Genomic DNA, 15,449 nt, shown 5'->3' with positions numbered 1-15,449 from the left:
TCGCAACACGCTAGCATGGCCGGCAACGCGGACAACAATTTTGGACAGGCAGCTAGCATCTCACTCTCGCACAGCAATCGACACTGTGATGGCACCTGAGGGGGGGAGTTGCGAGTCATTTAGCCTTCGAGTCTCTATTCAACATTTTGAATGTGTTTCAACTTACGACCGTTTTTCACTTACGACCGTTTGGTCGGAATATAACTCGCTCATAAGTCGGATGTTACCTGTGTATATATATATATAGGGCTACCAGCAAATTTTAGTTAGCTGACGAAGCCTCTCGGATGAGAAGCGAAACATCCGACACCTTCAAAGAAGTACAGATAACAGCTGAAGAAACCATCCTGCCCTTCCGAGACCTTTTCCGCTTCCTCCCCCCTACCCTTTGACTTTTAGTTCTTGGTCTGCCCGTGTGCGGGCCTCTCGTAGGTTGACTGGTCTGGTATGCGACGGGAATCTTTGGATCAAGGTGATTTCACGCTCCTCCACGCTTTCCCAGCGCTCTCTGTTACCTCTGTGTGTGCGCACGTTATCATAACGCACGTGTCCAAACAGCTCAAAGTCTGTCAAACCCCCACCACTGTCTTCCCTCCCATAAGGGGACACTTATGGGATACCCTCATGGGTATCCGTATTTTGTTAGTGTGTCCCTAAACATGGCGGAAGAACAAAAAATACAACCATCTTTAGTTTGAAGTTGAGCTAATCTGGCTAACCTTGACATTCCCTTCCCATGCTAGCCTCTCATAATAGCTCCAGTGTGTGTGTGTGTGTGTGTGTGTGTGTGTGTGTGTGTGTGCGTGCGCGTGTGCGTGCGCGTGTGTGTGCGTGTGTGTGTGTGTGTGTGTGTTCTGCATATCTCATTCAGTACTTTCGGTGCAGTGGGGGAGGGGAAGTCAACAAGCAAGTTCCAGTTGTCATTCAAGACTTCCGACATGATCGGAAGCAGCTCAGTTATATTTTTTTTTAATGATAAAAGACACACGTGGCCGGCGTGGAAATTAAATTCCAAACAAGCGCATGACTTCCTATCTTGATGTGATTGTACCCTTTTTTTTTCCCCCTTAGGGATGACACATACTGCCTTTTTTTTTATGTTTTCATGTGTTTACACAGTCAAACACCAAAGAATCGTTTTACAATGTGATGAAAATAATAAACAGGCATGAATTCTGGCCATGTGACATTAGAAAAACTCTTTATTCCTCACAACACACAGCACATTTAGCACATAAGCTAACTGTGCTACATTCCTTGTGTTCACCAGTGAATTATTGACTCAGAAAAATGCAGCTTTCCCCCACCTCCACCCCCGTTTTTTTTTGTAACAAGTCCAGTAGAATGTTGACTATTTGTGGCCAGTGAATGACAAAGGAATTTATTGCCACCATAACACACCAGCAGCTAGCTAGCAAATAGTCAACACAAGAGCCTATTTTTTGCATACATGTGATATTTGTGGTATCATAACAGAATGCCAAGAAATAATATATTGCGGGGGGTTATAATCCATGTCGTGTATCTCTATTTTAGAAGTATTTGGCTCAGAGGAATTGATTTTTTTTTGCAGGGAAATAGTTTGCTCAGACTTTATTTCTTTAATTACAACACAATTGCATATTTATGGTAATAAAATAAGATATATTTTGTGTAGTTTTAATGCATATTTAGTAGAAATTTGTGTTTTATGGGAACCTGGGAATGAATTATTCTCATTTTAATGGTTTCCTATGGGCAATTAATGTTTCGAAGACACACTTTTTGCCTTACGCACACTTTCTGCGAACCAATTCAGTTCGTAAGCTAAGGTATCTCTATTTTAGAAGTATTTGGGACAGGGGAATTTAGATTTTTCTTGCAGGGAAATAGTTTGCTCACTCCTTCTTCTTTCAATGACCCGACTTTATGTCTTTAATTACAACACAATAGCACATTTATGATCATAAAATAAGGTATATTTTGTGTAGTTTTAATGCTTATTTCGTAGAAAATTATGTTTTATGGAGACCTTGGAACAGATTATTCTCATTTTAATGGTTTTCTATGGGAAATTAATGTTGGGAAGACACACTTCGCCTTACACACACTTTATGGCAGGGGTGTCAAAGTCATTTTTTGCCGCGGGCCACATTGTAGTTATGGTTTCCTCTCGAGGGTCGTTATGAATTTGGGGAACCCATTAGAATGTTTAAATCCCTTCAAATATTACATATAGAGCACATAGCAAATTAATGAATAACTCGTTTTCAAATCTGAAGTCAAGAATAATGACTTTTATTGTGGTTGACATCCAAAAATATGAAATTTTGGCTCAGATTTTAGCAATTATCATGGAATTTAACAAGTTTGATTTGCTTTCGCGGGCCGAAAAAAATGATGTGGCGGGCCGGATTTGGCCCGCGGGCCTTGACTTTGACACCTGTGCTTTATGGGAACCAATTAAGTTTGTAGGCTGAGGCATATCTATTTTAGAAGTATTTGGAATTGACGTTTTTTTGCAGGGGAATAGTTTGCTCACTCCTTCCTCTTTGAATGACCTGACTGTTAAACATGTGTATAGTACATGTTTTGATACATGACAAAAGATATTTGTTTAAATCAGTTTTTATTTTTTGTGTGCTTTTACATTGTCGAGCCTTCAAATTTATTTTCTTTCTCGCTAATATTTTGAAGGCGTTCACCGGAACTTCCGCATCTCGCCCGTCGCTAACTTGACAGACAGACGAAAAGTCATCAGAAGATGAAAAAGAAGTAGACGGAGACGACGAGGCAAGCAACGGGAGCAAGACTGAAACAAAAGTTGCAGTCTCAGCCTCATGCTCGGAGCAGGGTGCTTGTCCTCCTCCTCCTCCTGCCCGTTGTCCCCCACTCCGTGACACTTTTTTTTTTTTAATCCGCTTCATATTTTCGTCCCCGAGCACGCGGAAGAGTGGGCCAACATGGACCTTTACTGCATGGAGTCGGCGGCCGAGGTGAAAGCCCCGGTGGACCCAAACATCCTGCACGATGACCGGGTCTTGCAAACCCTGTTGACCGTGGAGGACCGCTTCCTACCGCAATGCTCCTACTTCCAGCGGGTCCAGAAGGATATTAAGCCGTATATGAGGCGAATCGTCGCGGGTTGGATGCTCGAGGTCGGTAGCTCGCTTTTTCCTGCGATGCTAACCGCTAGCTAATTTGCGCCTTTTTTTTACTGTGTGTGTGTATATGTACATTTTGTGGGAAACATTGGGTCACAATTGCACGATTTTGCCACTCGTTTATCCGCCCGAGGTGGACGTTTTTTTTTCTACCGAAGTTGTGCGACAATTGAGTGGAGATGAGTCACCGAAAGGCGTGGGAGAGTCGGAAATTCCACGACGAAGACAATTCAGCTTCGTCGTAGACGTAGCTTAGCTTGATATTTACTTGTGCTAATGCTGTTAAACCGGCCTAAAGGTTACGCCGAACGACACACGACAACTTTTGTCTAATTTACAGCTTGATAAAAAGCGATTTTGCTAATTGCACGCATTATTACGATTTTTTTAAACTGCTCAATTAAAAGGAAGGCAACATGGCGGACTGGAACTTTTCGTCGTGCGTATGCAAAGTAAGCCTAAAGTAAGCATTGTCCAACATTCACATCTTGTTTAGTCGCCCCCCTTTACTTCATATTTCATTTCTGCATCTAAAAACAGCCAAATAAGTAATTTAACTTCCTACTAGTGTTCACTGTTGGCTAAAATCCCCTCTCTGGTGTATCACCCCCCAACCCCCTTTTTTCCAGGTGTGTGAGGCCGAGAGGAGCGAAGAGGACATCTTCCCACTGGCAATCAATTATTTGGACAGATTCCTTGCCGTGATGCCCACCAGGAAGGATTATCTTCAGCTGCTGGGTGCCGTGTGCATGTTCCTGGCCTCCAAACTGAAGGACAGCAGGCCCATCTCCGCCGAGAAACTATGCATGTACACGGATAACTCCATCTCACCGCTGGAGCTGCTGGTAAGACGAGGTCTCCAAACAGGGGGTGTGGGGGGGGGGGGTCTTCACATTCTAGTGCTAATGGCGCAGTCGGTTTTGCAGGAAGCTTCCATTTCTCCCATCCCCGGAGAGGAATGCGATGCCATCTAGTGTTCACACCGGACCTCCCTTTGGAAATTGAGTAGCGCAAAGAAACGAAACTGAAGATCTCAGGGATGAGCGAATTACTGTAAAAGTTGATGGCAATTTGTCAAGTCATTCAGTATTAATGTTTGATATATAACTTTTGGCGCTACGCCGTATTCCTAGATGGGCAGGGGAAAGCGGCAGTGGTTCTTGGGGTAGTGGGGGCAATGGGGTGGGGGTGGGACATCTGTCCAGGAAGTGAGCGCATGGACTGCTAAGCTCCGAATGGCCTCCGTGGGGGGATAAACAGCGCTAAATGCTAGCATGTGTGCGGCCGCTGTCAATCATTTGCTTGGTGCAATTGTTATGGGTCGAAAACATAACTTAATCCGGCGCGATAGAGAAACTATTGAAGTGCGCCGACGGAGGGGTGCCATTTTAAACGTCCGTCACCCTTGAAACCCTGCTCACTTCAAAGCCTACCAATGTAAATATTAGCCCTTGATAACAACCAAGTCACATTCATCCGCCGCCGCCGCCCTTGCTTATCTGCTGACTAATAAGAATTTATCGGAATTATAACAAAAGGTTTGGATCAAAGTTATGCGCATGACTGTTTGAATGAAGTGTACTTTTGTAGTTTCCTCCCTTTGGTCAGATTGTTGCTTAACTACCGTAATTGCAAGTTTGATAAACATGTACTGGTAAAAAAAAAAGTAGATGATGAAATAACTCATTCTAAATTCCACATTCACAGCCTAGCCTCAAATAGCAAACAGAAAAAAAAAAAACAAGCGTGTCACATGGTGTCGCCGCTGTGCACACAAAGGATGTGAGGAATGAGAAATGGCACACGAGATAAGATAAAATGTCCGCCAGGTGGAAAAAAAAAATCAGGCGTATGCGGACTGATGTTTGAAAAGTTTAGCGATGCTAAAGTAGCTCCTCGGCGTCAATTTGAAGACCAAAACTTGTAGATACTAAATTGACCATTTAAATGTGACATCTAAATAAGCGGAAGTGAACCACAGTGCCATCTACTGTAGTGGAGGGGAAGTAACATTGCAGACTAAATTAGCCATTTTTGACATCCGAATAAGTGAAACCTATACATACATAAATATGTATCAACAAACAAATCCATACATAAATATATATAAACAAATAAATAAACAAACAAACACTTAAATACATACATAAATAAATCAGTATGCTCTATTTCAAAACAACTGCTACCTAGCTGGCTATCTAGCTAGCTGGATAGCTAGATTGCTAGCTGGCTATCTAGCTACCTACCTAGCTGGCTATCTAGCTAGCTACAAAGCTGGCTATGTATTTCTGTTAACTATCTGGCTGGGTAGCTATCTACCTAGCTGGCTATCTAGCTAGATGCAAACCTGGCTATCTATTTCTCTTAACTATCTGGCTGGGTAGCTATCTATCTAGCCGGCTATATAGCGAGCTACCCCAACTCGCTATCTAGTTGTTTAGGTAGCTATCTACCTAGCTGGCTATCTATTTCTATTAGCTATCTAGCTAGCTACCTAGCTGGCTATCTCGTTAGCTACCAAGCTGGCTATCTATTCCTATTAGCTATCAGGATAGGTAGCTAGCTATCTGTCGATATATTGGTTATCTATTGGATATGTATTGGCTATCTATTAGCAAGCTAGCTTTCTATCTATTTGAGTTACTTCTGCGTTGAGTAAATGCTGGCTCGTGTGGCTGCCGCTGCTCACCCACAGAAAAACTTATCCTGTGACTGAAAAGTGACCTTGAGAGATTTGAAAATGGCTTATAAATGAAGTGAATTATTATTATTGTTATTATAAATTAGCCGTTTGTGCCATCCGTATAAGCAAAAGGGGACCACAGTGCCCCCTACAGCAGTGGAGGGAAAATAACATTGCCGTCAATGTGCTTTTTGTTTCAAAATGATCATTTTTGTTTCTAAATATTCACGGGGTAACTGTACCCACCCCCAAAAATATAAAAAAAAAACAATTCCTCACGTTTTATTTGACGTCATTATCCATATTTACGGATGTGGTTGCTGTCGTGTCTTTTGAGAACTGGGAGGTGGTGGTCCTCGGCAAGTTGAGGTGGAACATGGCCGCCGTCATCCCCAATGACTTTTTGGAGCACATCATGCGCCGCCTTCCCCTCCCCGAAGACAAAGTGCCGATGATCCGCAAGCACACGCAGACTTTCATCGCCTTGTGCGCTACAGGTAAAATCCACCCTACACCTACACAGCGGCCACATTCTCTGGCCGTGACTCATCGGTGACGCATGTGACCCATTTTTTTCCGAGTTGTGTGCTTCGGGGCCGGAAATCGCCGCATCAATCATACCCCCCCCCCCCCCCCCCCCCCACCTCGCCTCCTGACAAATCCTCACTAAATATTTTCATATCCCGACATGCGTTGAACAAGGCGCTGGTTTTATCTGCCGCCCTGCAAATTCAATGGCAGGAAACGAGTGGCGGCCGAGGTTACTTTAGTGCAATAAAAGCACAATAAGCTCTTTATCGGCCTTAAGTTGGTCGCATAGTCGCCGACGCGGTTTTGTCGCCCTGACATGCACTGTTTTGTCCTTTGGTTCGAGATCTCTGTGAAATAAACTTAACTCATTCAGTGCCATTTACAAATGGATTTGGGAATTGAAACTAGGCCATAGAGCTGCATTCCTGAATTTGTTTTTTCATGCTTGGGTGCCAATACAGCACTGGCCATGGCCTCTGGCAATGTGATCCAGCTTTAGCTGTTGTTAAAGCGCTATACAGTGAGACCTCAACTTACGAACTTAATTGGTTCCCAGACAGAGCGTATAAGGCGAAAAGTGTGTATCTCAAAAAAAAAATCCCATAGGAAACCATTAAAATGGGAATAATCCGTTCCCGGTTTCCATAAAATATACTTTTCAACTAAATAAGCTTTAAAACTACACACAACATACCTTATTCTATGTATAATAAATGTGCTATTGTATTGTAATGAAAGAAATACACTGAATTGTATCATAAAGTCACTTTATTTACATTTGTGATGGTCATTTATGGCTTGATGGTATGGCGTTGGAGGTCAAACGGAATTGCTGTTTGGAAAGAGAGGCACATTACATGACGACTGTAATTGAAGAAATAAACTGTGCTGTAAAATAAAGTTTTATTTACCTTTTTAATGCTCGTTGATGGCTTATGGAAGGAGAGTCACCTTCCATAAGGACTTCCATGAGATAATAATAATATAAAATAATAATAATAATATAAAAAAAATAATATAAATTGCAAATTTCCCCAATGTGAATTACCGTATTTTCTGCAATATAAGGCGCTTTTCAAAAGCTGACGATGCGCGATAATCCAGTGCACGTTATGTATAGAAAACGTTTTTAAATATATCACAAGAGGGCAGCATTTCCCCTTTTTTCCATGTTAGCGCTTTGATCCTGCTTTAGCTGTTGTTTAAGCGCTATATATACCAATATGTATGTATCACATTGTATTTTGGGCAGCCGCCCCCATTTCAAGCTAATATTAGCTATCTAGTTAGCTAGCTATCTAGCATTCTGTTAGCTAGCTAGCTTGCTTTCTATCTAGTTGAGTTACTTCTGGGTTGAGTGAACGCTGGCACGTGTGACTGCCGCTACTCACCCGCAGAAAAACTGATCCTGTGACTATAAAGTGACCTTGAGTTTTGAAAGCCCACCTTATGTCTGGAAAATGTTTTAAAATATGTCAGTCATTGAAGGTGCCCCCTTATAATGCGGTGCACCTTATGCTAAGAAAATGTTTTTAAATATATCCTAAGAGGGCAGCATTTCCCCTTTTTTCCATGTTAGCGCTTTGATCCGGCGTCCGCTGTTGTTAAAGCGTTATATAAGTCAATATTGTCAAACTAGCTAGGTAGCTATCTATTAGCTATCTATCTATCTATTTTAGTTATTCCCGGTTGAGTGAACGCTGGCGCATGTGGCTGCCGCTGCTCGCCCGCAGACAAACTGATCCTGTGACTAAAGTGACCTTGAGAGTTTTGAACGGCGCTGATAAATGAAATTTATTATTATTATTATTATCTCTGCCCCCATTTCAAGCTCAGATAACTCCAGTCCCATATAATTTAGGAATTAACTAATGTCCGCGCTTTGTTCCAGCGCTGTATAAACCAATGTGTATGTATTGCATTGTATTTAGGACATCTGCCCTCATTTCAAGCTCATATAACTCCAGACCCATATAATTTAGGAATTAACTATTTTTTTTTTTCTGAAGAAAGAAGAGAGTCTAAGATTTCTTCTGCTGTATTGAATGTTTATGTCGTCCTAAAACGCAATATTCTGCGGGTCCTGGAATTCGAGTGACAATGACAAAAACCCTGGCACTGAAGTGGACACAGACGCACATTGTCTGGTAGTGAATGAGTTAAAAGGGAAAACAATAGACTAGTTTATCCACAACTTGTTAAAAAAAACAATGCATCCATCTTTATGTGTCTTTTTTTAATAGATATGTCTATATAAAATACATTTTTTGGGAGCGGATTTCATAAATGGTTGCACCCCGAGCATTTTGCGGCACATTTTCCTGTCATTTAGCTCAGACATCCAGACGGAGACTATGGGGAGTCGTTGAAGACAAGTAGGAGGATTCCTGCTCTGCTTTTCCAATCACTTTTTCCTCTGAGGCGGGAAAGGGGGTAACGGGTGGGGGGGCAATTTGAAATTCAGAGCCTGGGAAAAAAAAAAAGCAGAACTCGCTCACACGTGTTTCCCAGACGCCATTCTGAAACGCAGATTTTTCTTGTTCAGATGACGGACTCGCCATGAACCCCCCCTCCATGATCGCTAGCGGCAGCATGGGGGCCGCCGTTTGCGGCCTGCAGTTGGACCACAAGGACAAGAGGCTGACGAGAGACAACCTGACGGACCTGCTGGCCAAGATCACCAACGCTGAAGTAGTGAGTGTGAAACCGCCGATGACATGCGAGCCTCTTTTGTCCTCCACGCCGCCGCCGCCGCTTCGGCTATAAAGAGCATCGGCGGCGTACATTCTTGCGGTCGCGCATATGCAATTTCTGCTACCCAGCTTGGCCCCTCCCGGTGGATAAGCGCTTCTGTCTTTTTTTTGGGGGGGGGTTGCTTTTTTTTTCTTTAGTCAAAGTCATCCAAAATAAATCTGATTAGCACCTAAACAGGAAGTGCTTGATAAAAAAAAAAAGCGCAAAATGGGCAAGCGCTCATGTCAAAGGTCGCTCCCGTATAAACTCTTCCCATTTGGTCTCTACTGTATCAAAATTAATTCGCTGATAATAAAAAAGCAAATAAAATGGAGGGCACCTCCTCCTTTGATGACGCCTCAGCATAAAAGTAAGTCTACTGCTAAAATATTAGCATATTTGACAATAACGCTAACCTTGACTTGACAAAATTCTAGGTAGCTAACTATTAGCTATATAGCTATCTAGCTAGCTATCCATTGGTTATCTATTAGCTGGCTGGCTAGCTTTCCATCTATTTAGCTTTCTATTAGCGATATACTGTAGCTATCTAGGTGGCTAGCTATCTAGCTTGCTGTCTATTAGCTATCTGCTGGCTAGCTAGCTTTCTATTAGTGGTACCTTTCTATCTATTTAGCTTTCTTTTGCCGATATACTGCAGCTATCTAGGTGGCTAGCTATCTAGCTTGCTATCTGTTGGCTATCTACTAGCTGGCTAGCTTTCTATTGGCAATATACTATAGCTATCTAGGTGGCTTGCTATCTATTAGCTAACTACTAGCTGGCTGGCTAGCTTTCTATCTATTTAGCTTTCTATTAGCAATATACTCTAGCTATCTAGGTGGCTAGCTATCTAGCTTGCTATCTATTCGCTGGCTAGCTATCTTTCTAATAGCGATATACTGTAGCTATCAAAGTGGCTACCTATCTAGCTAGCTATCTGTTGTCTATCTCTTAGCAATCTACTAGTTGGCTGGCTAGCTCGCTTTCTATCTATTTAGCTTTCTATTAGTGATATAATGTAGCTATCTAGGTGGATAGCTATCCAGCTTGCTCGCTAGTAGCTATTTACTAGCCGGCTAACTAACTTTCTGTCTATTTAGCTTTCTATTAGCGATATACTGTAGCTATCTAATTGGCTACCTATCTACCTCGCCAACCATTGGCTATCCATTGGCTATCTACTAGCTGGCTAGCTAGCTTTCTATTTATTTAGCTTTCTATTAGTGCTATACTGTAGCTATCTCTGTTCTCTTGGCTATCTATTAGCTATCTACAAGCTGGCTAACTAGCTTTCTATCCATTTACTTCTGGGTTGAGTGAACGCTGGCGCGTGGCTGCCGCTGCTCACCCACAGAAAAATTTCATCTGTGACTGTAAAGTGACCTTGAGAGTTTTGGCACTTATAAATGAAATGTATTATTATTATTATTATTATTATTATTATTATTATTATTATTAAAATAAAGTAAAACTACTCACTGTTTGTAAAATTAAAAAAAATCAATAGTAATAATACCCCTTTCAAAAAAATGTGTTACCCTGGTGGTCAAATTGCCCAAGTCATATTTGACTGTTTAACTCATTCACTGCCATTTGTGAATGAGGGGCGATAAAGCGCTGGCCAGACCTCTGGCTATGTTTTTTCCCTTCCACGCGAGGGCAGCATTTACGTTTTTTCCCGCGTTAGCGCTTTTGTTACAGATTCAAGTGTTGTTAAAGCGCTATATAAATCAATCTGTATGTATTGGATTTTATTTTGTACAGCTGCCCCCATTTCACGCCCATATAACTCCAGACCCATATCATTTAGGAATTAACTTTTTTTTTAATGACAGAAGAGAGTCGAACATTTCTGTCGCTGAATTTAACATTTATGTAGTCCTAAAACAATTTTTTTGTGGGTCCTGGAATTTTAATGAAAATGACAAAAACCCTGGCACTGGAGTGGAGAGTTTTTTTTGACATCGTCTGGCAGTGAATTAGTTAAAGTGGAGGGGAGATTGGGGCCACCATTTTGAGCAAGCAGTTTTTGGTGAGAAGCGAGTTCAAGATGGCGCTCACTATTCTGGTTCAATAATGTCTTTTGGAAGTCAGTCATTGCTTTTCTGCTTCTGTGGTGATCCATCATGGCACTTTTTGACAAGATGGCGGTGCAGTAGAAGTGAAAGTGTGTGCTTCGGGGTGCCCCCCCCCCCCCCCCTAATGAAAAAAAAAAAAAAACCCCCCCCCCCCCCCCCCCCCCCCCAAAAAAAAAAAAAAAAAAGCGCGCGCTTTCCTTTTTTTTTAATCGCTGCGGTCGTGAGCCTCCCGCGTTTGCGGTCGGGGTTGCCACGGCGACCCCCGCCGTCACAACAACAGCGGCCGGCGGCGGCCCATCGGGTTCCAATTAGAAAACATTTCAAAGGAATGCCGGCCCCCCGCTTTCCCCTTTTTTTTGTTTGCCAGGCGCCCGGCGGCGAGCCAACCGCCGACCTCCCACGTCTACACGCAGACCTGCCGTGTGCGCCCTACAATTGTATCTACTTGTTTATTTCATGTCTATTAAAGTTACTTCTGGGTTGAGTGATGATTAGCTAACTCTTAGCTGGCTAGCTAGCTAGCTAGCTTTCTATCTATTTGAGTTACTTCCGGGTTGAGTGATCATTAGCTCACTCTGAACAAGCTAGCTAGCTTTCTATCTATTTGAGTTACCTCCGGTTTCAGTGATTATTAGCTAACTCTGTGCTAGCTAGCTTTATATCTATTTGAGTTACTTCCGGGGTTGAGTGATTATTAGCTCACTCTTTGCTAGCTAGCTTACTATCTATTTGAATTATTTCTGGGTTAAATCGTTATTAGCTAACTCTGAGCTAGCTTTCTATCTATTTGAGTTAATTCCGGGTTGTGTGATTATTAGCTAGCTCTTTGCTAGCTAGCTAGCTTTCTATCTGTGTTACTTCCGAGTTGAGTGACTATTAGCTAACGCTGAGCTAGCTAGCTTTCTATCTATTTGAGTGACTTCCGGGTTGTGTGATTATTAGCTAGCTCTTTGCTAGCTAGCTTTCTATTTGAGTTACTTCCGGGTTGACGGATTATTAGCTAGCTCTTTGCTAGCTAGCTAGCTTTCTATCTGTGTTACTTCCGAGTTGAGTGACTATTAGCTAACTGAGCTAGCTAGCTTTCTATCTATTTGAGTGACTTCCGGGTTGTGTGATTATTAGCTAGCTCTTTGCTAGCTAGCTAGCTTTCTATCTGAGTTACTTCCGAGTTGAGTGACTATTAGCTAACTCTGAGCTAGCTAGCTTTCTATTTGAGTGACTTCCGGGTTGATTGAATGCTAGCGCGTGTGGCTGCCGCTGCTCACCCACAGAAAAACGTATCCTGTTACTGTAAAGGGACCTTGAGAGTTTTGAAAGGCGCTGATGAATGAAATGTGTTATTATTATTATTTTTATATAATGTCGATATCAGAACCAAAAAAAATCGCATGTAAATAATAAAACAGTGCCTGCAATTCAGATTTGGCCACCAGACGGCAGTATATTGCAAACATACAAACAGTCAAAAAGCTAAATTGTTTTTGGGTGCTTGTTTTGGGGTTCGGAATAGGCGTGGGGGGGGGGTCTCATTGTTATCGCCCCCACATGACATGTTTGTTAACACGAGATCACGCGTGTGCTTCCTTCCAGGACTGTTTACGCGCATGCCAGGAGCAGATCGAGCGCGTCCTGGCCGCCAGCCTGCAGCAAGACAACCGATCGGGCGGCGCTAACGCCGCCACCAAATCGCAAGAGCAACAGCAGGACCAGTCCAGCACCCCCACCGACGTGCGCGACGTCAATTTATGAAGCCCCTCCCCCCCATAAACGGCCATGACCTGACAATCACAGAATTCCCACTTTTTTTTTTCCTCCTTTATTGCCCCGTTTGTTTGCCATTGAACGTATTTTGGACGTGCCGCATGTTATCAAACAAGGTATTTAAGGATCTTGAAACTTGATTAGTGCCTTAGGTGTGCCACCCCCCTCCTCCCCCCACTCTCCCGAAATCCCCCGCTGAACGGAAGCCTGAATATATTTTCATACTTGAAGAGAAATAGCTTATATTCTTATGACGGCGGCCATTTTTTTTCTTGTATAGTTAGCTAGTATTTTGGTATGTTACTCCTGTAGCCTCTTAGCAGTTGTTCAATTTATTTGGTGGTTCCACTAGCCGCTGTTGTTCACCGCTTGGGGTTAGCTGCTTGGCGTTAGCACCCTCGAGCGTTAGCGGCAATTGCCGTTAGCAGTCTTTGGCTTTAGCCATCATTGCCGTTAGCAGCCTTTGGCGTTAGATGCTTGGCATTAGCAGCCGTTAGCCGCCATCGCTGTTAACCTCCATTGGCGTGAACAGCCTCTCATTAGCAGCAATTGGCGTTAGCCGCTTGCTGTTAGCCCTTTGGCGTTAGCAGCCTTTGGCGTTTGCCGCTTGGCGTTTCCCGCTTGGCGTTAGCAGCCATTGGAGTTGGCAGCCATTGGCGTTAGCCGCCATCGCCGTTAGCCGTCATTGGCGTTTCCGCTTGGCATTCGCAGCATTTGCCGTTAGCAGCCATTGGCGTTAGCTACTTGGCATTAGCAGCATTTGGCGTTAGCATCCATTGCCGTTAACCGCCATTAACGTAAGCCGCTTGACGTTAGCAGCCACTGGTGTCAGCCGCTACGCGTTAGCCGCCATTGGCATTCGCCGCTTGTTGTTAGCCGCTAGCTGTGGTCGCCGACACCTGTAGTGCTGCTTTGGGGGCAGGGGGTGAGTTTGTAAAATGGAGGAGTGGGCTGGGCCCGCTCGCACAGGAAGTGGCGAGGATGCCGAAAAGCGGCCGGTTGAGAGTGAATCGGGAGGTTGCCAAAGTGGGACAGACGCAGGTGTTGGTCAAGAACGTAAGCTAGGTTCCTTTTATTTTATTTTGATTATTTTCTTGTTGTTCTTGTAAGGAACAAACCAAACCAGCGTAGGGGCGGGGGGAGGAAATGAGGAGTTTCCGGGATTCTATTTTAAGCGTTTGCTCTGCCAAAGTACTTTTGGGCTCATGGAGCGAAGCGTGACATAGGAACAATATTGATGCACTTTTGGAAGAAGAAGAAGAAAAAAAAAGAGCGACGTGGTCAAGGAGTGATCATTTTTTTGGTGTGTAGGGTTTTTTTTTTTTTTTTTTTTTTTTTTTTTTTTTTTTAAGGGCTGGATTCCCACACGGGGTGATGAAAGCTGGTGATTGAATCGAAATAGACCAAGACCATGTGCATACTTTATTATTATTTTTTTTTTTTTGCTTATTTTATTGAACTATACTTGAATTCTCATAGGCAAACCTTCCTTTCTAATTATTCCAGATCTGAATATTGCGTGTTTGCATTCAAGTCGAGGATTTAATTTTTTTTTTTTTTTTTTTTTTTTTTGGGGGGGGGGGGGGTCATTTGCGATGTGCGTTTTGGAGATTTTCATGGTATGAACGTTAAAAAAAAAAAAAAAAAAAAAAATTGTGTACATAAAAACCAGGAAAATAAAAGCTAACACGTTCTCTCCTCACGCACAGTTTTGCATTGGTCATTTTCACCAAAATGAAAAGTTTGCAGAAAGAAATATTAATTAAAAAAAATGTTTCAAAGGGGTCGAATGCGCTCATTCCAAAGCCAGAACACTAGTTGACATATGTCATTTCTCTTTGCTGCTACAAAAAAAAAAATATATATATATATTTTGTTTCCCCTTCTCTTTTCGCTCATCTTAAAAACAATTAAATTGTGATTCACTCGTTTGCTGCTATTATATGATTTTGTTATTATGTATACCTTACAAGTCTAGCTTTTTTTTGTTGTATTTTGTGAGTGTACTGGAGGGATCGCCACAGATTGGTGCGGGACTGGAAGTGCTCTTTTTTTTTTTTTTTTTTAAGATTTTTTTTTTTTTGTATGTATCGTCAGTTTGTACTCTTGCTGCTTCCTTATGATTTGTGTACCTCAGGTTAATTTGGACAGATTGAGCATTACCTCATCATACTCCACGTCACACCCACTTTTTTTTTATGTTTTCCATTTTGAATCAGATCCCTCAATGCTATAAATGGCTCTGAAAAAAAAAACATTTCATGTGTGTGGTGCTGATCCAAACACGTCCTGTTTCGTGTTGTATCATGGATCACCAAAAGACCAAAGTTCAGAGTTGGTGTATTTTGGATTTGAGTGGTATTTTATTTTTATTTTTTTTGAGGTACCACCAGAATGTTTGGTGTGGTTTTGATCACCCCCCTCTCCTCCAACCCCGTCCCCCATTTTGTTCCCACACAGTGTACCTCAACGTTTTCTCAATAAATTGGCGAAAATCACCCTTCTTTTCATTGCTAT

At 42.5% G+C, this 15,449-nt stretch overlaps 2 protein-coding genes across 3 annotated transcripts in view; both read left to right on the top strand.

Moving 5' to 3' along the window:
* Window positions 1-2,710, top strand: part of pex26 (peroxisomal biogenesis factor 26) — a 30,890-nt gene extending 28,180 nt beyond the window's left edge. Inside the window, exon 8 of the transcript XR_016113667.1 lies at window positions 2,677-2,710. The gene's annotated coding sequence lies outside the window, so the exon portion shown is untranslated. The remainder of the gene's footprint in view (window positions 1-2,676) is intronic.
* Window positions 2,679-14,488, top strand: LOC148881812 (G1/S-specific cyclin-D2-like). 2 transcript variants are annotated; one of them, XM_088988756.1, is made up of 6 exons: window positions 2,679-2,802; window positions 2,922-3,137; window positions 3,773-3,988; window positions 6,164-6,323; window positions 8,903-9,051; window positions 12,762-14,488. In XM_088988756.1, the coding sequence occupies exons 2-6, from the start codon at window positions 2,943-2,945 to the stop codon at window positions 12,918-12,920; spliced, it is 879 nt and encodes a 292-aa protein (XP_088844882.1). In that variant the 5' UTR covers window positions 2,679-2,802; window positions 2,922-2,942; the 3' UTR covers window positions 12,921-14,488. The 2 variants fall into 2 exon arrangements, with proteins under 2 accessions (XP_088844882.1, XP_088844881.1); XM_088988755.1 differs by having other exon boundaries at window positions 2,694-2,833.
* The last annotated feature ends 961 nt before the right edge of the window (window positions 14,489-15,449 follow it).

This window comes from Hippocampus bargibanti, linkage group LG22, assembly GCF_051943395.1.
Source record: "Hippocampus bargibanti isolate YZ-2025 linkage group LG22, ASM5194339v1, whole genome shotgun sequence".
Classification (NCBI taxonomy): domain Eukaryota; kingdom Metazoa; phylum Chordata; class Actinopteri; order Syngnathiformes; family Syngnathidae; genus Hippocampus; species Hippocampus bargibanti.
The sequence above is the reverse complement of the archived record's forward strand: the minus strand, read 5'-3'. Positions and strand labels throughout refer to the sequence as shown.

What these genes read in the sequence shown, in the direction of transcription:
- LOC148881812 (XM_088988756.1), top strand. Translation starts at nt 2,943, where the DNA reads ATGGACCTTTACTGCATGGAGTCGGCGGCCGAGGTGAAAGCCCCGGTG. An exon ending in TCTCACCGCTGGAGCTGCTG is followed by an intron (nt 3,989 to 6,163) that starts GTAAGACGAGGT and finishes GTGTCTTTTGAG; the next exon opens with AACTGGGAGGTGGTGGTCCT. An exon ending in CATCGCCTTGTGCGCTACAG is followed by an intron (nt 6,324 to 8,902) that starts GTAAAATCCACC and finishes TTTCTTGTTCAG; the next exon opens with ATGACGGACTCGCCATGAAC.